Source organism: Trichomycterus rosablanca, chromosome 8 (genome assembly GCF_030014385.1).
Source record: "Trichomycterus rosablanca isolate fTriRos1 chromosome 8, fTriRos1.hap1, whole genome shotgun sequence".
Lineage (NCBI taxonomy): Eukaryota > Metazoa > Chordata > Actinopteri > Siluriformes > Trichomycteridae > Trichomycterus > Trichomycterus rosablanca.
Window position 1 is genome coordinate 35,804,149 of NC_085995.1, and position 22,479 is coordinate 35,826,627.

The window sequence follows — 22,479 nt, forward strand, 5'->3', positions numbered from 1 at the left end:
CACGTTCCTGTTTCCTCTTGCACTGTTCCACACACTCACAGCTGCACTGTTCCACACACTCACAGCTGCACTGTTCCACACACTCACAGCTGCACTGTTCCACACACTCACAGCTGCACTGTTCCACACACTCACAGCTGCACCTGTTCCACACACTCACAGCTGCACTGTTCCACACACTCACAGCTGCACTGTTCCACACACTCACAGCTGCACTGTTCCACACACTCACAGCTGCACTGTTCCACACACTCACAGCTGCACTGATACACATACTCACAGCTGCACTGTTCCACACACTCACAGCTGAACTGTTCCACACACTCACAGCTGCACCTGTTCCACACACTCACAGCTGCACTGTTCCACACACTCAAAGCTGCACTGTTCCACACACTCACAGCTGCACTGTTCCACACACTCACAGCTGCACTGTTCCACACACTCACAGCTGCACTGTTCCACACACTCACAGCTGCACTGTTCCACACACTCAAAGCTGCACTGTTCCACACACTCAAAGCTGCACTGTTCCACACACTCAAAGCTGCACTGTTCCACACACTCACAGCTGCACTGTTCCACACACTCACAGCTGCACTGTTCCACACACTCACAGCTGCACTGATACACATACTCACAGCTGCACTGTTCCACACACTCACAGCTGCACTGTTCCACACACTCACAGCTGCACTGTTCCACACACTCACAGCTGCACTGTTCCACACACTCACAGCTGCACTGTTCCACACACTCACAGCTGCACTGTTCCACACACTCACAGCTGCACTGTTCCACACACTCACAGCTGCACTGTTCCACATACTCACAGCTGCACTGTTCCACACACTCACAGCTGCACTGATACACATACTCACAGCTGCACTGTTCCACACACTCACAGCTGCACTGTTCCACACACTCACAGCTGCACTGTTCCACATACTCACAGCTGCACTGTTACACACACTCACAGCTGCACTGTTCCACACACTCACAGCTGCACTGTTCCACACACTCACAGCTGCACTGTTTCACATACTCACAGCTGCACTGATACACATACTCACAGCTGCACTGTTCCACATACTCACAGCTGCACTGTTACAAAAGCAACCGATAGGAACATGCAAGCAAGTGTAGCTAGAGAATCTAATTCAGTAACTTATATTTCGCAGAACAGACACTCGAGTAATAAAGCAGACCGGCCCTGTGTTCTCAAACAGGAAATGATCATCATGAGACTGATGTGATTATGTGTTACTGCAGTGTGTTTCAGAAAAGCTCTGACCTGTGCAATCACTCCAGGTCTGAGGGGTAAAGGCTGGATGGCTGGAGCTTGAGTCACCAATGGCAGTGTGTTCTCCATCCTGACCGAATATCCAGACGGTTGGTTGGGGTTCGACCCAATTCCTGCACAAAGAAAATTACATTCATTTAATGTTTTCCAGCACCATTACATTTAAATTCACAACAACAACGTTAGAGGCAGAGCAATAACAGCAGTAAGCAGTCATTTTTGGGGGTAATTTAAAAGTGTTACCTTGAATGGCTGGAGGGCAGAGGATGAGTGTTTGCTGAAAAGAGTCGGTGCAGCCAAACTGAGCATTTCCGGTCTGCAATGGAATGCCAGGATGCACCACAGGCGGAGCAGGTGGAGGCAGAGCCTAAAGGCAAAAAGAGAAAGGAAGGTGGCACTCATTTCTCATTACATTTGTACATCTAAGATACAAAAACATGGTGTAAAATGTCAAAGAAATATATAAAATGTACAGTCTAGAAAACATTGTTAAACAAATGTCTTTGAAAACAATTAATGAGTGCACTTTTCCAACAAACATTTTAAACAACCAACATTTATGCTGATGGTTAAAAATTATAAACATTTTCACCACCAGTATCAGTGACAATCTCATACTAATCAGGTTTAATTGAATGTAATGTTTACATAAATTATTAGTGCATGTAAACACCCACAAGATCCGGAGAACAACATTTAAACGCTATAACAAGTTAATACTGATACATTTTACAGCTGTTTTAATGCATTTTCTCCTCATTTTCCTTCCGATGTAGCGCACTCAATTTTGTCTTCCGCTGCTACCTGAGATACCAGACTGCATCCGAGGAGAGCACGCTGCTGTACACGCCTCTTCCGACACGTGCACAGCCCTCCTCTTCTCGCCCCTGCGTTCTGCACAGACGTCTCTTCCGCCAATCGGTGTCCTTACACAGCGTATGAAAACCCATCCACCCACCCACACATAGTCCAGCTCCCACCCTGCAGATACGGTGGCCAATTAGTATTTGCTGCAGGCACTGGCAATTATGCCCGCTAAATGCCGCCCAGCCGACCGGAGGCAACACCGAGTTTCGAACCGAGGAGTTCAGAAACTTGGTGCTGGTGTGTAAGAGGAATATCCCGCTGCGCCACCTGGGTGCCTTTCCTCACAATTTTATGTTAAAAAGAACCGTTCAAGGTTTTGTAAAACAGTGAGAATTGTTTCTCATCATTTCTCATGTCTGCGTTTCGCTTCTATGTCATGCAAGCAATTTATTTAATCAGTGACGCTTCGAAAAGGTCATAGGCAATCAGATTTAAGTGGTAAAAATCAAATCTGCAAATCTCTAGATAGCTTGACATTTAAAAAAAAAAACATCGAAACACAAAGTTCTTATTCCTTCCGATGGGTATTTGAGCCTAAAACCACTAACACAAATCAACAGTTGTCAACATGTGAAATAAATTAGTAAATAACACTTAATGAATTGCAGCATTTGGGATTTCAAACGTCTCTGCAACTGTTTCTGTAATTAGGGCTTGTTCTTTGTACAAAGTACAAACAACACCAGTCTCTTGCCATGGTCTGGTAGAAAATACAAACTGTCTCATTATGCTGAGAGGTTTTTGTCAGAACAATCAGTTATAATCCAAGAACTACCAAAAACAAGCATGTCAGAAGTTGCTGAAACATGGGTAAGACCTTCAATAATCAAGTACAACTGAGGGGGAGTAAGTAAAATAAACTTAAAAAGAGGCTCACAGTGAAGATAAACCGGAGCAGCGCGCGTGCGTGTGTGTGTGTGTGCCTTTAGAAGAGACGCTTTGTTCACAGTATCGCTATAAGTGATTCATTGATTCATGAGTTGATTCGTTTTATGTGAAGCGTAAGTTTCTCTTCTCGGTTATCTCTCCGTGTTTACTGTTATTAATTAAATGTCGTGGTTTTAAATAAACACCAACTACTACAGAACATTTTGTGTGACTCTCTTACATTAAAAAGCTTAATTAAACTGCTATTACCACAGATCTGTAACCAACCGTCAGACTAAAAGTTCAGCAGATGATCCTGAACTAACGAATTTGCTAATGAATAAACTTTTGCCTCTGATTGGCTCTGTAACGTCTTCTGTTCTCATCTACATCACAAGTAAGAACCGCTTACGATTTACCAAAGTGAACCAGGAGTTTATATAACGTGCTGATAGAATCGACTCAGATGTGACCGGGTTGAATTATCTTTTTAAAGTAAATATTACAATCAGCAAAATTACATCGTATGTATGATGCACAACGTTAATGATGTTATTTTAGGGCATGAAGAGCTTTCACGATGGTTTCTGTACGATGGTTAATGAATGATGATGTGATGGTTGGTGCTTCGTAGCTCAAAGTCTGGATCAATCCACTGAGCTGTTAACTTAACGTGATCTTTGTATATCACACGATCGGATCGGCTATTTTTAATAAATATCGGCCGATCGCCGATAGCATATTTTGATAAAAAATCGGCCGATACCGATTCGTAGCCGATCGATCGTCCCATCTCTATTAAATTCCAAACCTGCCACAGCATTACACTTTATTTTCCAGTGTAATTTCAGAACTCATATTTCTGTGCAGTACCTGCGAGTGCATGGGTGGCATTTTATTGAAGACAGCAACGTTGGGGCCGCTGGGCAGAGTGACTGGTTTCATGAGAGGGGGTGGAGCTTTGTTGCGGTTCACTGTGTCGTACGTGTTGCCCCTGGAGTGGCAAATGTCCATGATGTGGAAACATGTCTGCACGCTGTGGGAGAAAGTGGACAAAGTCTAATTACACACTATAGCAGAAGCTGAGTAAAGTCTGATTTCATCTTAACTCTGGCACCATGTCTGGGCAAGTGGTAAGGATTGAATCACAAACTGCAATTTCTGGCTAAACTGCTAGTTTAAACTACTCATGCCGTACACTGATAAGCCAAAATATTAGGACCAACTCCAAAAAAATGTGAATAGCAACCCTGGTTTCATAACATTGCATGTGACAGTCAGGGATACATTACATTTTAGCCTGATGATAGTTACTATTAGTTTACATGCTGAATGCAGAAGATTCGATCAGACTAAAAAGTTGAGTGACTTTGATAAAGACCAAATGATTATGGGCAGGTGCTCACAGGCAGCCTTGGTCAGTAGCCGCAGAAAGTGGACCAAAGAGCGACAAACCACAGTTGCTTACAGGCTGATGAGTGAATAAGACGCACTGACGCCAGAGAACATGAAGGCTCTGGTACAGACCAGCAGAAGAGCTTCTGTGGCTTGAACTGCAGATCATCTTAATACTGATGACGAGGTAAATGTCTCAAACCCTTCTGTGTATGGGGTTCAGTTCATGCAACCATTAAAAAGCACCTACAATGAACATCCAGGCATCAAGACTGGACTTTGAAGCAACAGAAGGAGGTCAGGTAGTCCAACTTTCCTCCAATATAATGAGGCTGGCTGAGCAGACGTGCAAAGTTTTTACATTTGTTTGTCTGTTTCTTTGTTTTTATAACGGCATGTTATCACATTTATGATGCAAACTTTTAATACGTGGGGAGGAGGTGGCACCAGAATGTGCTATAGGATGATGCAACTCCAAACAAACAGAACTTGATGGACCTGCTGTTACTGTCCTGATACCAGATATCACAGGACTTTGTCGGCAGGTCTGAGCTGTTTTGACGGCATATTAGATGGGTGGTTCTAATATTCTGGCTTATCAGGGTACAATCATAAGCAAATATTAAAAAGAACACATTGAATAGAATACGAATTCCTACAATCTAAACAAAATTAAAAATTTTGACCTGATAAAGATACTACATTTTGGTCAGAGCATAAATAAAGTGTGCCAGCTTTCTTCCTAAGGTGGGTCACTACAGCATGACTATAATACATCAGTAAAGAAATTTTATTTCTATAATATTTATATATTTCACTGCTCCATCATCATGAATGGCCGGATTTGCTGCATGGCTACGTTCCTAAAGATTTCATATTACCACTGTCATGACAAACAATGTAGATGGAGGTTCTTTTTATAAGCGTAGGATCGTACTGGTTGCTGTGTGGAAAGTCCAGTAAGTGCTGCATGGAGACAAATGGATGGTTGAGCACGTCTGCTGGACTGATGCGCTGATCAGCATCAATCAGCAACATCATCTTCAGCAGGTCCACAAACTCCCGCCGGTCCACTTTCTCTGCAAGCTGATCACAGCCTTCCATGTTCAACACCAGGTTCACCTGAGATACAGAGAGGAATAATAAACAAATCATGTATAATCATTTAAAAGGTGACCAAGTTCGTTTTGATTGCCCCTGCTATTGCATGGACATAAATATTTAAGCACCTGACCATAAGGCTTTGAACATCCTATTTAAAAACAAATAGTGTGATTATTTTAGCTATAACAACTTTTCAGAGGAGGCTTCTTTGTCACAAGACTTTGAAGCATGTCTGTGGGAATTTGTGCCCATTCAATCAAAAGAGCAATTGTACGGCTGGGCACTGATGATAGTGACAAAACTATCACCCCAAAAGCTGTTCAGTAAGGTTGAGGTCAGGGCTTTGTGCAGGCCACTGTAGTTACTTTAAACCAACCTTTTCTTCATGTCCTTATAGAGCTTACTTTGTGCACAGGGCACAGTCATGCATACAGTTGGGCATACTGCCATGCACGTACAGCATCATGCTTAAATTGGTTTAGTGGTTTTGGTGTCTTTTCAAGACACTGATGCGGAAATCAGATAATTGCTGAACAATCTGAAAAACTTGCAGTCATTAAAACCAAATTTCAGTTTGTATACTGAAGCTGAGGTGCAATTAGGTTGAATTTGGATAGCTGAAGAGAGTAGAAGTTTGCCTAGTCAAGATCCTGACTTGATCCTAACAGAGAGAGTCATTTTTATAAGGGTGTTAAAATGCAATAACTTCATAATAATTTGAAATAATCCTTTTTAACTTGTTACTTTGTGAGTCAAATATGCAATAAAGGGGTATTATGCAAACATCTTGACAGCACCTCCACCACCACGAGATCTGCAATCATACAATTTCAGTACAATACGCTACCTGCTCCGGAAAAATACTTTTTACCCCATGTTTTACATAAAAGACGGGCCACCGTTTGAAAGGAGATTATTTGCTCTGGATTCTGATGCACTAGCCTCTACACACACTGAGATCGATTGCTATTGTTCTATTAATATCTTACATGGCCGATGTCATCCAGACAACTGAAAATGTACTTCCTGGCCTCCTTCGATTTCATTCCAGTCTCCAGCTCGTGCTCCTCGGTCGTCTGTAGAAACCAAAACAGGATAAGAGAGAACAGAAAATGAGCCTATACTATATCTAATTATACCATATCTAAATAGACTACACCTATGTATACACACTACATCTAAATATACTACACTTAAAACAGGCTACACTAAATAAATACACAATAAACACAAAATAAATAAATACACAATAAACAGTGTAATTAAATTTATGAGGTTTCATTTCCACTACAAATAATATTTCATGCCCAGAAACCTCCTTTTAACTTCCCTGTCCTGCTTGTTTTAATCGTAAGTTGCTGGCTTTTCTGAAAATGTCTCAGGCTTTTAAAAACTTGGTCTGGAAACCACTTCTGGACTGGTCAAGTTAGTGGCGGTAGTAAAGAATTTTTTTCCCAATTTATTCACATTAAATTTCCCAGTTGTATCTCCTGTACTGATAGCTAGCCAGTGATAGCTCAGTGGTTAAGGTACTGGACTAGTAAACAGAAGGTTGCTGGTTCAAGCCCCGCCACCACCAAGTTGCCACTGTTGGGTCCTTGAGCAAGGCCCTTAACCCTCAATTGCTCATTGTGTAAGTCGCTTTGGATAAAAGCGTCTGCTAAATGCTGAAAATGTAAATGTAAATGTACTGATAGAGACCTCTACCCTGACTGAGCAGGCCCATACACAACACATGCCGCCCTTGACACTGTGCATAGCAGCCAACCGCTTCTTTTCTCCTGCATAAGGTCATGCGCTGACCTCTATATTCCCTCTGTGGGCTTATCCCCCCTCCCAAAACATAGGTAACCATGTCTGTGTAGCCTGCTGACTGGCCGATAGCAGAGCTGAGATTCGAACTCCAGATTTAAGAACAGTCGCTACAGCAAGGGTACAATTCTGATAAAGCATGAACTGGCCCTAAGCCTAAGGTGGGGGGAAAATAGTGTGGGAACTTGCCTTTAGTCTCCAGGCTGCATACGGCGAGTCGGCCTCCTTGCAAAAAAATCGGGATGTTTTTGTCCCCACGTTCAGCAGGTGCTCTCCAGGCAGTCCTTGCGATTGGGAAATGTAGCGAACCTGAAAATGAAATAGATGATTATTAGCAATGAATGTTAAGTGTGTGAAGCGTTTAGACAGTTTGAATTCCTTGTAGAGTGATTTATTACGTCTGTGTATAAACCCCATAAGGTTCCATAAAAAACAACTTAAGACTATGGTGATATTTAACCACATTCAAATGATGATAACTCAGAGTTTTGAGACGCTTTTAAGAATGAGATTTCTATTATATGCAGGAGAGCGTGTGTGAAATTTCATGCCCTACATTTGATTCCAGTGGCAAAAGAACATCATACCAAATTCTTAACTAATCACTCAGACAGAACATGAGTTATTAAAGTTATTTATTCATTAACCTCTCCCACATCTACACTGCACAAAAAACTGACACATATATGATATAACATAATATAACTATCTTTATGTTGCTATCATGATGCATTTGTAGCCCAGATGCCTTTAATATTGTAAACTATTATCACACTTCTAGAGGTAAATCCCAACAGTAGATGGGAATTTTTATTAATAACATTAAAGTCAGTTTAGTAAATCCACTGCGGGCCCCTGTAAATCAGCCATAACATTAAAACCACCTCCTTGTTTCTACACTCACTGTCCATTTTATCAGCTCCACTTACCATATAGAAGCACTTTGTAGTTCTACAATTACTGACTGTAGTCCATCTGTTTCTCTACATACTTTTTTAGCCTGCTTTCACCCTGTTCTTCAATGGTCAGGACCCCCACAGGACCACCACAGAGTAGGTATTATTTAGGTGGTGGATCATTCTCAGCACTGCAGTGACTGACATGGTGGTGGTGTGTTAGTGTGTGTTGTGCTCGTATGAGTGGATCAGACACAGCAGCGCTGCTGGAGTTTTTAAATACCATGTCCACTCACTGTCCACTCTATTAGACACTCCTACCTAGTTGGTCCACCTTGTAGATGTAAAGTCAGAGACGATCGCTCATCTGTTGATGATGTTTGAGTCGGTCATCTTCTAGACCTTCATCAGTGGTCACAGAACGCTGCTCACGGGGTGCTGTTGGCTGTATGTTTTTGGTTGGTGGACTATTCTCAGTCCAGCAGTGACAGGGAGGTGTTTAAAAACTCTATCAGTGCTGCTGTGTCTGATCCACTCCTACCAGCACAACACACACTAACACACCACCACCATGTCAGTGTCACTGCAGTGCTGAGAATGATCCACCACCCAAATAATACCTGCTCTGTGGGGGTCCTGACCATTGAAGAACAGGGTGAAACCTACAAAGTGCTTCTATATGGTAAGCGGAGCTGATAAAATGTACAGTGTGCAGAGTGCAGAAACCAGGAGGTGGTTTTAATGTTATGGCTGATCAGTGTATCCGGCTGCATTCAAGTTCTACAACTAATAAGCATGGGTGAAAATCAAATGTTAATTTAAATGTTCTATTAATACAGTTACATTAATTGACAGTTTCCTCAAGACCGTACAAACTTCACACCCCTATGACTTCTAAATACCAAGAGCAATTAATGAGAAACTAGAGCCTGTAAAGCAGGGGTGGGGAACCTCCGGCCCGCGGGCCGTATACGGCCCCCCGCTCAATCAAATGTGGCCCGCCATATAATTCCTACATTTTATTGTTTGGGCTTTATGCAATTAATCATCATAATCATCTGTTCCGCATAATCCGTTTCAGTGTCACGTAGCAACAAGGTAAACAAAGCCGCCCAGGCGTCTCCGTCTCCGCAATTAATGTTGACGCGTATATCAAATTAACCAATGAGCTGCGACAACCGTGACTGTAGGTTCGTCCAATTAGCTGCGTCTTTCTGGTTTGTTTAAGTTTGTAAAAATGTCGAAGCGCAGGAAAGTTGATGATGAATGTCGCGTCTTTCAAGAAAAATGGACAACGAATTTCTTTTTTGTAGGAGTGAAAGGAAAGCCAGTATGTTTAATTTGTGGAGAATCTCTCGCTGTTCTAAAGAAAAATAATATTGAAAGACATCATACCACCAAACACGCGAAGTATAGCACTCTGCAGGAATCGGAACGAGCGGAGAAAATAAAGGGGCTCAAAAATAATTTGATTGCACAGCAAACTTCTTTCACACGAGCCAGAAAGGAACTGGACAGTGTGACTGAGGTGAGTTATGTGCTGAGTGAACTGATCGCAAAACGACTGAAGCCTTATTCTGATGGTGAGTTAATAAAGGAGTGCATGGTTTCTGCTGCTAAAATATCAGCTCCAGAAAAGTTACAACTATTTCAGAACGTCAGCCTTTCCCGTCGGACAGTGTCTGACCGTATTGGTGATATGGCAGAGGATGTTAAAAACTCTCTGAAAGATTCCATCACGGATTTCGAGTTTTACTCACTGGCTTTAGACGAGACGACAGACGTAACAAATACCAGCCAGTTGGCAATTTTTGTACGTGGAATTACGGCGGATTTTGAGACAAGAGAGGATTTATTTTCATTGGAGGGCATGCACGATACAACCAGAGGTGAGGACATTTTTGAAAAACTAATAATAACAGTGCACTCCTATGGTTTATCTCTCAACAAACTAAGTGGAGTTACTACCGACGGTGCACCAGCAATGGTGGGGACACATAAAGGATTTCTGGCACTTCTGAAAAAAGACATGACACGTCTTGGTCGGGATCCAAGCAATTTAGTTACATGTCACTGTATCATTCACCAAGAAAATCTGTGCTCACAGTCACTTTGTATGAAAGATGTGATGGCGACGGTTGTTTCCTGTGTGAACTTCATTAAAATTAGAGGGCTGAATAACAGACAATTCAAGGAATTCTTAAAAAGCCTGGAAACAGACTATGGAGATTTGGTTAACTACTGTGAGGTGCGATGGCTATGCAGGGCGAACATGTTGAAGCAATTTTATGAACTCATGAATGGATGGACTAAAAGTTTGGTGAAAAGTTTCATGGAAATGAAAGGGAAATGTGTGGAAAAACTCAGTGATGTCAAGTGGCTCTGTGATTTGGCATTCATGGTTGACATCACAAGCTATTTGTCAGAGCTTAGTGTTAAACTCCAAGGGCCTAACCAGCTCCTGGTCACACTCCTTTCTCATGTTAAGCCATTTGAAGCCAAATTAAAGTTGTGGCAAATGCAACTCGAAAAGGGAAACACTGGGCATTTCCCTACTCTTCGTGATCACAATCCTGTGCCTGAGAGAACAACAGAATATGCAAAGGAATGTGCTCATTTGCTAGAGGTGTTTTCCCAATGATTTCAAGGTGTGAAAGCAAAAGAACAAGATCTTAACATTTTTGCAACACCATTCAATGTAAATGCAGTTGATGTACCAGAGTGCATGCAGCTAGAGGTCATTGAACTTCAAAATAACTGTCAGTTACGTGCCAGGCACAGCAACATGGACCTGCTAGAATTTTACATGCGAAATATAAGTGCTCAGGAATTTCCAAATTTAAGGAAACATGCACTTAAGATGGCATCACTGTTTGGAACCACATACCACTGTAAACAGTTCTTCTTAAAGCTGTCATTTGCAAAAAACCAACTGCGTTCAAGACTAACAGACATCAACTTGGAGAACCAGTTGCGTGTTGCCAAGACATCATTGCCCCCAGATATTCCACAGCTGGTCAAGACCAAACATTCACAACCGTCACATTGAAATGATGATAAGGTAAGTCTGAGATCAAATATAAGCACTACATGCCATCAGCATGATTTATAAAGCCTGTATTATTTGGCTGTATGTTGCATCATTGTAGTATGTGGCCCGTGACCAGATATGTAATTATTAATCTGGCCCTCGGTGGAGAAAAGGTTCCCCACCCCTGCTGTAAAGTGTGTGCGTACGTGCGTGAGGGTGTGTGCGTGCACGTTAAGGATAAACAAGAAGTGTTATGAGCTGATGTATCTGAAGCCATGAGAAAGATATCTGCCATGACAAGTCTGTATTTACTAAACGGAAATGTGGCTACGAAACTTTCTATGTCTGCCAAAACAATTTGTTTATCAGTCATCTGGATGAACTTCCATGAGTAACATGCCTCTTTTTAAAGGGAGTGTGATGTGATGTTTTCTAGCGGTGTATAGCTTTAACAAAGAACGTCTTTCCGTTCATACTGATAGTAATATGAATAGGCATAGTAATAAAAACAATAGATATTAAATTACAGGAAGTTTTACAGTCAAACAAAGCTTGATGTCGATAAATAACACATGGCTGTGATTATTTAAGATCAGTTCAAGCAAAAGAGGAAAATATGGCTAGGATAACGTTCCACAGCATTTTATAGTGGTGTATTATTATTTCCTTTTTTTTATTTTATTTTATTTTTTTTTTATTTTTTTTTTTTTTAAAGGTCAGTGTGGTTCCGTCAGTGTGGTTCCTCTTGTCCGGACAGTAATAATTCCACTGTCACACCAGTGGCATGGCTTGATGTAGAACCAAAATAATAACCCACAACTTAATCACCACTATTAAATATAAACACAAACGTCTTGTACTGTTTAGGGTTTGGAGCTCACATTCCAGACGCCCTGTGGCTGGATTTTTTCCCTCCATGAACACAGAGCTTTACATGGAAGCTCAGTCCTCAGCAGTATAAATCCACATGTTAGGGCTTTGTTGACTTCCTAAATTAACATGTTGGGCTCCTGCACCATGACTACAGCAGATGACAATCGTACAGGGTTACTCTTTACGGATAGCTCAGACAAGAAGCAATTACTGAATTTTTTTTATATATATATTTTGTTTATGCATTTTCTCCCCTTTTAACGGAGAGACACACCCTGAATCCCGATTGCGTCATGCTTTCTCTCCATCAATGCCGATCCCCGCTCTGATTGAGGAGAACGAAGCTAACCCACGCCCCCTCCGACACGTGGGCAGCATGCCGTATGCATCTTATCACCTGCACTTTGACGAGTGCAGTGCAGCTCAGCGTTGTGTACGGAGAGACACACCCTGAGAGCACTCCATCGATCGGCCAGCAGGGTTCGTAATTGCACCAGTCATGAGAGAGAGACCCCATCCGGCTTAGTCCCGCCCATATCTGAACAACAGGCCAATCATTGTTCGTGCGGCTGCTCAGCCTAGCCGGCAGGTGAGATTCGATATGATGTATTCGAGATCCCAGCTCTGGTTCCAGCGTGTGTGTGTTTTTGCCGCTGCGCCACCTGAGCGGCAGCAATTACTGAATTTAAATGTGAATCTCTGGCCTGGATCATGTAAAATCATTAATCGTATGTAATGGGTCCACCTGCTGTGCCAGTCATTAAGAAATAATTTACTCCAGATGAAGGTGTTAGTCACAACCAAATCATCACAGCTTTGCCAAATCCTCTGTTGGCAACCTGTTTTCTCACATTTTGACTGCCACGAGATAAACGCTCTGGGTGATTGAACCGCCGTAGAGGAAGTGTGATGGCTCTGTGTGGAAGGTCAAAGCACATGGATCCACGCGGGGCAAGAGCGAAACTTGGTTGGCACAGGCGCTCTGAGCAGCTTGCCATATTGTCACCAGCTTTTATTTCTTTTTCACCCACTTTCACTGCTGCAGGCTGATTTTGGGCACCACTTTTATTTCCCACAAACCTTTTTGTTTGTGACTTTTTAGCCAAAGTTTTGTTCTAGCTTGGTTAAGCATCCTGCAAACTGGGTTCAATTACAATTCCTGCAAGTACTACTGAGTCTGACAAAGCATTTAAAGTACAAAACAACAAAACAGTTAAACCCTCTTTTAATGAACCAAATGCTGATGAAAGACATTTCAGCTGTGCTACCACACCCACCAAAAACATACTCCTAACTATACACCGATCAACCATAACATTAAAACCACCTCCTTGTTTCTACACTCACTGTCCATTTTATCAGCTCCACTTACCATATAGAAGCACTTTGTAGTTCTACAATTACTGACTGTAGTCCATCTGTTTCTCTGCATGCTTTGTTAGCCCCCTTTCATGCTGTTCTTCAATGGTCAGGACCCCCACAGAGCAGGTATTATTTGGGTGGTGGATCATTCTCAGCACTGCAGTGACACTGACATGGTGGTGGTGTGTTAGTGTGTGTTGTGCTGGTATGAGTGGATGAGACACAGCAGCGCTGCTGGAGTTTTTAAACACCTCACTTTCACTGCTGGACTAAGAATAGTCCACCAACCATAAATATATCCAGCCAACAGCGCCCCGTGGGCAGTGTCCTGTGACCACTGATGAAGGTCTAGAAGATGACCAACTCAAACATCATCAATAGATGAGTGATCGTCTCTGACTTCACATCTACAAGGTGGACCAACTAGGTAGGAGTGTCTAATAGAGTGGACAGTGAGTGGACACGGTATTTAAAAACTCCAGCAGCGCTGCTGTGTCTGATCCACTCATACCAGCACAACACACACTAACACACCACCACCATGTCAGTGTCACTGCAGTGCTGACAATGATCCACCACCTAAATAATACCTGCTCTGTGGTGGTCCTGTGGGGGTCCTGACCATTGAAGAACAGGGTAAAAGCAGGCTAAAAAAGTATGTAGAGAAACAGATGGACTACAGTCAGTAATTGTGGAACTACAAAGTGCTTCTATATGGTAAGTGGAGCTGATAAAATGGACAGTGAGTGTAGAAACAAGGAGGTGGTTTTAATGTTATGACTGATTGGTGTATATGACAGGAGTAAATAGGGATTTTGGGCTTCTATTACTGTTAAATACGTTTGACTTGTATACCAAAATCATTCAAACATCTTGTAGACTAAATAAATTCACAAAATAAAGAAACAGTTTTGGCCAAACCTCTCCTTTAAGGGCTCTACCGTGTCCTTTAGACCATGTACTAAACATTCAGCAAAGCTGTTTTGTTTTTTTGTTTGTTTTGTTTGTTTTTTTTACTTCAATAAGAGCAAATGTAATTTGACTTATGACTTATGTGCTTGTTTGTGCATGCCAAACTATTCCTTAAAAGGCTATTGATTAAGTGGACTGTAAAACTTAAACATGCTCTCATTCTCCATCCACACCCCATCGCTGTCAATGCTTAAGGACAGGTTTAAACAAAGCTCCTGATTTCATCTTCCAAAATAAAAGTATCACCTCTTTGCACATTATAACACAATATATTTGCTTTTTAAAGACACTTGCGAGTTGTAGCAGTTCAGGGATCTTGTGTTCACCAGCAACAAGTTTGTTTGTTTGTTTTCTAAATGTCTCAGAGGTTACTAAAAAGAAACTGCCACTTCGTAGAACTGCACCACAGGCGGCCTCTGACGTTAAAAACAAAAGCCACAACAAAGGCCTGCATGGCTGAGAGAAAAGACTTGATTTTTCATTTGTCCCGTTTATTCCTCCCTCTGTCTTTTTTTCCCTTTTTGCCGAGACACCTCGTCTCATTTTACAAGCGCTACGGCTTTAAATGCCTCGTGAAACGAGCACCGTTACTGTTTGGGGCATCATGAGGGAGTTGTAGTTACGCGATCGGGTTGCCACCGTGCAAACACAGAAAGCATTGAAGTGAGAACCTGCTGATAGTGCAGACTGGGGGAAAAAAGTGTTTGTGCAGGGCCAAGAGACGGCTGCGGCTTTCTGTTATAAATACATTTTGCTGCGTGGAGTGGAATCGGACCCAAGTCTGGCACAGCCCAAACTTTACAGTCAGCACAGAACAGGCGCCTCTGCCAACGGGCATCAGACTACCAGCCTTAACTAACACAAATCAAACTACAGGTGGGAGAAATGACTGAAATGTTACACCACAACATTCATAAAAAGAAATAATTAAAATGAAGATTTAAAGATGAATATAGCACTTTATATTGTTTTAAAAATCTAAAAAACTGCAAATATTCTTAATATAATATTCTTAATATTTGATTAAAATGTCCACATAAATGTAACTGATTGCAGACGACAGAAGAAGTTCTCTTTAACGGCTGTCCTTCATTTTGTTTGTCACATAAATTTAAGAGACCCACGAGTGCTCTATATCACAGTGTGGCTTAATGAGTTTGAATATATTGTAGATCCACAACACGGCTCTGAGTTACAGACTAATACAAGTAAACAGGACAGCGCTATTGATTCACTTTTATATAACCTGAGGAAAGCAGCTGGCTATTTGGTTGCATTCACATGATACGTAGCAAAACCGTGTTTGTTTCGTATATAGTGAGTCTGTACCACTAACCTCACCGCTGTGCTACCTTGAGCATCACCCACTGTTAACACTTACTGCTTTGACGCTTGATTTTTACCACTTATCCCTGAGCTCAAAGTTCAGTCTGATTAAACTGTAAAATGTGAAGTCTGGGTTTATATTTTTGACAGCAACTTTCAACAAAGTTTCATTAACCAACTTTATTCTCTTTTTTTTTTTTACCACGTCTCCAAATGGTGACAAGGAAGAGCTAACTTTTAGTACTGGTTATTAATTCAAGCTCGGTGCTCAGTGGTACAGCCAGCAGAAAGTGGTTTACCGCGTATCGTGGAAAACTTGAACGCTACACTAAGCAGCATCCTGTGAGATCTGCCTTAGATTAGGGCTAAAGGATATTCATAATCTCTGATGCAAGTTGCAGTAGAAGCTGATAATCATCAGTGATTTCTGATCATTTCTGTTGAAATACTTCTATGATTAGCAGTCCTGGCTTGGAATACATTCAAAACCTGGGCTGGGAGAGCTAGGACATTGTTCATCAAGCCTTGATTCCATGTGATGTGATGCAACACTTATGTAACACAGTGTTATTTATTTAAATTGACGTAATTAACTGTTTAACCAAGAGAATAACTAAATAAATAGTTTAATAACAGGTTCATCACACCTAGTTGGAATGCTATATCACATTTACATTTTTGGTATTTAGCAGACGCTTTTATCCAGTGACTTACAGTACAGTTACTATCTACAGTCTGAGCAATTGAGGGTTAAGGGCCTTGCTCAAGGGCCCAACAGCAGCAACCTAGCAGTAGTTGGGCTTGAACAAGCATCCTTCTGATTACTAGTCCAATACCTTAAATACTAGGCTATGGTTTGCCCCATATGAATATCTGAATAATTTGATGAGTAATTTTAAGTGTAACCTACAGATTTTTCATTTATACGCTTCCCACTAGATCTGACTAGCTAGGTTGACTAACAGTGAAAATTTTGTTTGGAGTTTCCCTCTGAAACATTTGCCACGGTCTTGATTTGTATTTTTCCCACCACAGTGCATTTACAGATGGGTATCACTTTTAAACCGCACACCTCTTCCTGGCGAAAAAAAGTTTCAAATTACAGTCAGGAAAGACTACCACTACTATCATTTACCCACTAACCCATCAGTCTATTACCAAAAAATACTTCATATAACTTTTATCAAGATTAAAATGACATAATAATGAGAACCGTGTGAACAGTGGGTCTTGAGAATAGTTAAACGAGATTAGTCGATCAACTTTTGCATTTTTTTTTTTTGCATCTTTTGTGTTTTGCACTTTGTTCACCGAGGGGCTGGGCGCATGTTGCCGCTCACATAAAATACAGCAAAACCACTTTCGTCTGAATAATCAGCATGTTTGTGCCCATTTCCCCCTCATATTGCCACGAAGCAAAGACAAGTGGTCTGTGGTTGTGTATCACTCTTATAAATATAAAGTGAACTGCATTATTTATTTTCCACGAACCTAAATAATCAAATATAAAAGTCAGTAGACCAGGTTAAGACAAAGCAATTTAATAAGTCTGCCTGTGCCACTGAGAAACAAGAAAACAATAAACACTGTTGACTAGGGATGTAACTATACACTCTACCCACGGTGCGATGCGATTCACGAAACAAATTTTTTCCCGATTTTTTAAACAAAATTAAATTGAAGACAAATTCCAAAGTTTCTTTTTTATTATTTCTCTTAAAAAAATTAAATAAAACTGTATTTGTGCTTATCTTTTATTTATCTAAATAATGAATGCCCTTTTATTTTTAAAGTAGGTACAAACTATGCAAAACAATGCTGCACATTTCCCTTTTTGTGTAAAAAAAAACAAATGAATTAAATCCCACATAAAATAAATAAATGAATAATAAAAATAAAGAAAGTATCCTCACATAAATACATTTGGCTGGAAAATTCTGAACCTGGCAATCCACCCTGTAGTGACGTCAACCAGGCGAGGTGAATAGCGCCAGCGCCCTCTGCTGTTTAAAGTGAATATCGATTCATTATACATGTGAACTGATTTAAATCATTACACATGTGAATCGATTTTGAACTGTCTTGTGGTGCATCGTTACATCCCTACTATTGACTAACAGTACATTTGTATGAAACATTTTAGTTTAAAACAACAAAACTCATCATTTGGAAACATGAGAAGAAAAAAAGAAGAAACTTTATGAAACTAAATTGCTTAAACCAAAGGGTTAAGAATTCAATCTTATTGAAGATCTACAAAGCCACAGATCTACAAAGATCTTCCAGCTCACTAGTCACAGTGCCACATTTTTCCTCACAATGCCATGATTCAAATTTAAAGTATAATACAGTGAGAATCAGTATCTCTCCACTATGTCTGTGCTTCTTTTTTTAATTATTCCATATAAACAATCTGCCTCATTGTTTAGCGATGATCTAAATGAACTGAATGGCAAGCTGCAAAAAAGGAAAAAGGAAAGGAAAAGCGGTTTTGCCGTGTATCATGTGAATGCAGCCCTACAATCCTATTTACTTATGTGCTTTAAAAAATGTAATAAATAAAACATTTTAAATGAACACAGAAAAAGCCTAGCCACTGCTTTACCTAAGTGTCTGTGAGAAAAACTGTCCCAGAGTCTACAAAGAAAAAAAATACATGTCGTTTAATGGATCTCTAGAAGCACAAGAGTGTGCCAGGCCGGCGCAGACGTCATGTTAAAGCAATCAAAACCGCCGTACTACTTTTTGCTATAGCAACACGTTTTCTAATCACAGCAACGCTACAAGGCTACACCCAGTATAACATAATGTGCATGTTTGCTTTGCTCTCTGTTACTCAAAGCCTGGGTTGGGGCAGCCATGACGCCGCTGCTGAAAGCCCCAATTGTGGCTTTGACTAATCTGATGCCATTTGCCTTTGTAATAGTACTCCAGCTCCAGGTGAGAGCTGAGCACACACAGGCACAGGCTTTTGCAGGAACACGAAGCATTTTGTTACGAAAAGCCCCATCCACAATTTCACAATGGTTTAACAGAAACTGATGCTTTGGTGTGGCTCTTGCATAGGGTTCTCCAAACAGCACTAACTAGCTGCGAGGGTGCCTTGTCTAGTGTTGTGCAGAAATCTAAGTCATTTGGAGCCTGACTGAAACAGTGAGAGGGTGAATAATCAGCATGTTTGTGCCCATTTACCCCTCATATTGCCATGAAGCAAATAAAATTGGTCTGTGGTTGTGTCTCAAATATCACTCTTTCATATAAAATGCACTAGAGCGCCAGTATTATTTATTCTACATGAATAAAACTGATCAGATATGAAACTAAGTAGACCAGGTTAAGACAGAGCAATGTAATGAGTCTGGTTCCTCCTTGTTTTCGTGGGTATCATAGAAATCTATTTGCATATCAGCAATAAGAAGACTAATGCAGTAGAGTCTCATTTCATGCATTTAGATACAAAATCTAATGAGTATTTTTAACACAAATGCTATTTTAATGATAATTTAATCCCCTGGAATGCTGGGGCTTTGTGGAGTTTATGCTTTATTTATGTGGGTGACTAAAATGAATCATTAACAGAAAACAAAAACAGGTAGTAAGGCAAGTACAGAATAAAACATTGGCTCAAGTACCACGGTTTTGATAAATTGCTAGTGTGGGATGAATGTTTGGTTCAACAGAGGAGTATTTGCTTCAGTTTAGTTTAGTGTTTAGTTTTGAACACCATGTCTGCCCTTGGGCCATGTTCATGACAGGAAAGGTTGTAATATGTCTTTTATTCTCTATTCTGTTTATCGTTTGTTGTCTATGTACCGATCAGGCATAACATTAAAACCACCTCTTTGTTTCTACACTCACTGTCCATTTTATCAGCTCCACTTACCATATAGAAGCACTTTGTATTTCTACAATTACTGAATGTAGTCCATCTGTTTCTCTGCTCTGCATGATTTATCAGAAACATGTACATTATTCTGGTGTGTCCAATACGGCATCTTGTGCACTCAGCAGTTTTTAAGGCAGGTCAGCATTTTTTCCTTCAATAATGGGATTAGCTTCATATAGGTTATAATTCTGGTGTGTATTCCATTTGTTTTCCATTTGTCGTTGATATATGAGTTTAGTATAGGTTTGCTGTCCATTGATGGGATCTGGTATGCATGTGGCTTTCTTTGCTGCCTGATCTGCTCTCTCGTTCCCCAGGAGCCCACAGTGTTGTTGTACCCAGCATATGATTATTTGCTTCAGAAAAACTTCAGGTATGACCTGGACTTTAAATTGAAAGTCTGGAATTTACTATATTATTAAGCTAATGCGTGAACCTCTCTCTCTCTCTCTCTCTCTCTCTCTCTCTCTCTCTCTCTCTCTCTCTCACACACAATTTAATTACAGCTCATGTTTTAAGAGAAGGGGCAGTCTGGGATGTATTAAATTTCCTTTATATAGAAAAAGGGGGTGGGAGAAGCCGGTAAAGGGGTTCAAAAATAGCTCTGCAGTATTAATAGTTGCTGCAAACAGACTTGTGTTCACATGCAAAGTGGGTGTGGTACAGCCAAGACTGAAAGATTTGAATGAAAAAGTGCTGCCACTTGCTGAAAGAAATGTAGCTGAACCCTATTCAGACATTTATTTTGGTTTGCAGGCTTTATGATTGCTATTCAACTTTCTTGGGGGATTAAATACCCCTGCATGTGTACAAAGCTTCATGCATTTATTTTGAGTTTGATCTACTTTGCATGTCCGGGTTGATTTTAGCAAGGCAAACTTAGAAACTGTAAACCCTGGGCTTTAAATTTGGAACCTTTGGCTTTAGAAAACGACTTATATGATGTTTATATTATATTGTAATATTACTGTAGCCCAATAGTGCTGGTACAAAACTAAAGAAGCAAACACGAGCATTGATGGCCTGGCTGATCATCAACATCTAGTGAATGTAGAAAACTATATACCATTTTATGTATCAAACATGGAATTTTGCTACATGGGGAAATAATAATAATAACCCTAGATGTAATCTTGGCCGAGCAACAATCCCACACAACACATTCGAAATGTACAGCTTACAGATGCCAGTTAACTAGAGAAAACCGTTAAACTGAGTTACGTGGTGCACCGGTGTTGCCACCGGTCGGCTGGGCGCCATCTAGCGGGCATAATTGGCAGTGCCTGCAGCAGACACGGTTCTGCTAGGGTAGGATGACCGGACTATGTGGGTGGGGTCTTCAAACGCCGAGTAAGGACCCTGACCGGCAGATAGAGAGGCGCCTGTGCAGAATGAATTGGTGAAAAAGGGTTCCGCTAAGGGCTGCGCGTGGGTCGGAGGAGGTGTGAGCAGCAATATACCCACCTGCTGCTGTCTTACTGCCTACATAGGCAGCTGCCTAAGTAGAGAGCATTCTAATAAGTAATTGACTTATAAGTCAGATTATTTGAATGCGCTACTCAGACAGCGATTCCATCAGTTTCCGCGTACTAAGCTAACACAGTTAGCCTCAAGCCATTCAAACCAATAGGATGAGGTGGCACAACGAGCAAGCATGTCAACTAACGTCTCCCTCCGTGTACCAAAAACGGTTAAATTCGCTGACAAGCCCAAATTTGCAAATAAACGACACTTGTGCAAGTTTATACAAATTAAAAGTCAATGGTAATTTATTTACGTTTGAAAATAACTCGAAAATAACTTTATTTTTCTTTTATTTTTCTGTGAGAAAAGTTGTGCCGCACTGAATACTGGGATCACCTTCACTGCCAAAGCAGCATCGAATGCTTCCTCGTTCTTCAGTCAAAATAGCATTACTAGTGAGCATATTGAGGCATCTAGGATTTCGAACAGCCTCATTCTCGGGAGCGTGCACAGGATGACGTAAAATGCGTCTATGTAGAGAGCGCACTAGTTTTTTGAACACACCCATTGACTACGCTAAATTGGGAGAAAATGGAAGACAATGCATAAATAAAACAGAAAAAAAGTTACCTGGTCATACTCCAGGGCTCCGGGGTAGAGCGGCCAACCGAGAAACAGCTCAGCGATGACGCAGCCTAGTGACCACATGTCTATGGCCTCACAAAAGGGCAAACCCAAGATGATCTCTGGCGCCCTGCAATAACAGAACACGTACAGCGTTAGTGGAGCGGTTACTCTGACAACTGGCTGTTGACTGGACAGCTCAGGGCTGCATGATTTGTTATGAATGGTACTCAAAGGGCCTTTAAATAAGGTCAGACAAAACATAAACAACCACACAGACATGGCAGAGCATACAGAGCAAAGGATAACGACTAAATATACCACTGAACTCGAATAGTTTCTGAATAAGTGCCCATTAAATTGGGTCACATGACAAGCAGGAGCAAACAACATGACTTTGGGACAATATTTATTAAATTGAATTAACAAAAACTTGCTAATTTCACCAAGTTTAATAATGTGAGGGAATCACAATGAGCCTAATGAAGCATTCTTCCTGTGCTCGCTCAAACACACACACACACACACACACACACACACACACACACACACACACACACACACACACACACACACACACACACACACACACACACACACACACACACACACACACACACACACAACATTACATTCACAGTCGAGCAGGACTTCTGACATCACCACAACACATCAGCTGCCTTGACAACTAGGGAAT

General features: G+C 41.1%; 1 protein-coding gene across 2 annotated transcripts in view; it reads right to left on the reverse strand.

Moving 5' to 3' along the window:
- The window catches only part of hipk3a (homeodomain interacting protein kinase 3a), a 67,504-nt gene that overhangs the window by 7,666 nt on the left and 37,359 nt on the right, over positions 1–22,479 (reverse strand). For both annotated transcript variants that reach the window (XM_063000815.1, XM_063000814.1), the window contains exons 3-9: positions 21,789–21,912; positions 7,538–7,657; positions 6,526–6,612; positions 5,370–5,554; positions 3,911–4,073; positions 1,547–1,670; positions 1,295–1,416 (exon numbers count right to left, since the gene is read on the reverse strand). In XM_063000815.1, the coding sequence (XP_062856885.1) occupies positions 1,295–1,416; positions 1,547–1,670; positions 3,911–4,073; positions 5,370–5,554; positions 6,526–6,612; positions 7,538–7,657; positions 21,789–21,912 (925 nt within the window). The remainder of the gene's footprint in view (positions 1–1,294; positions 1,417–1,546; positions 1,671–3,910; positions 4,074–5,369; positions 5,555–6,525; positions 6,613–7,537; positions 7,658–21,788; positions 21,913–22,479) is intronic.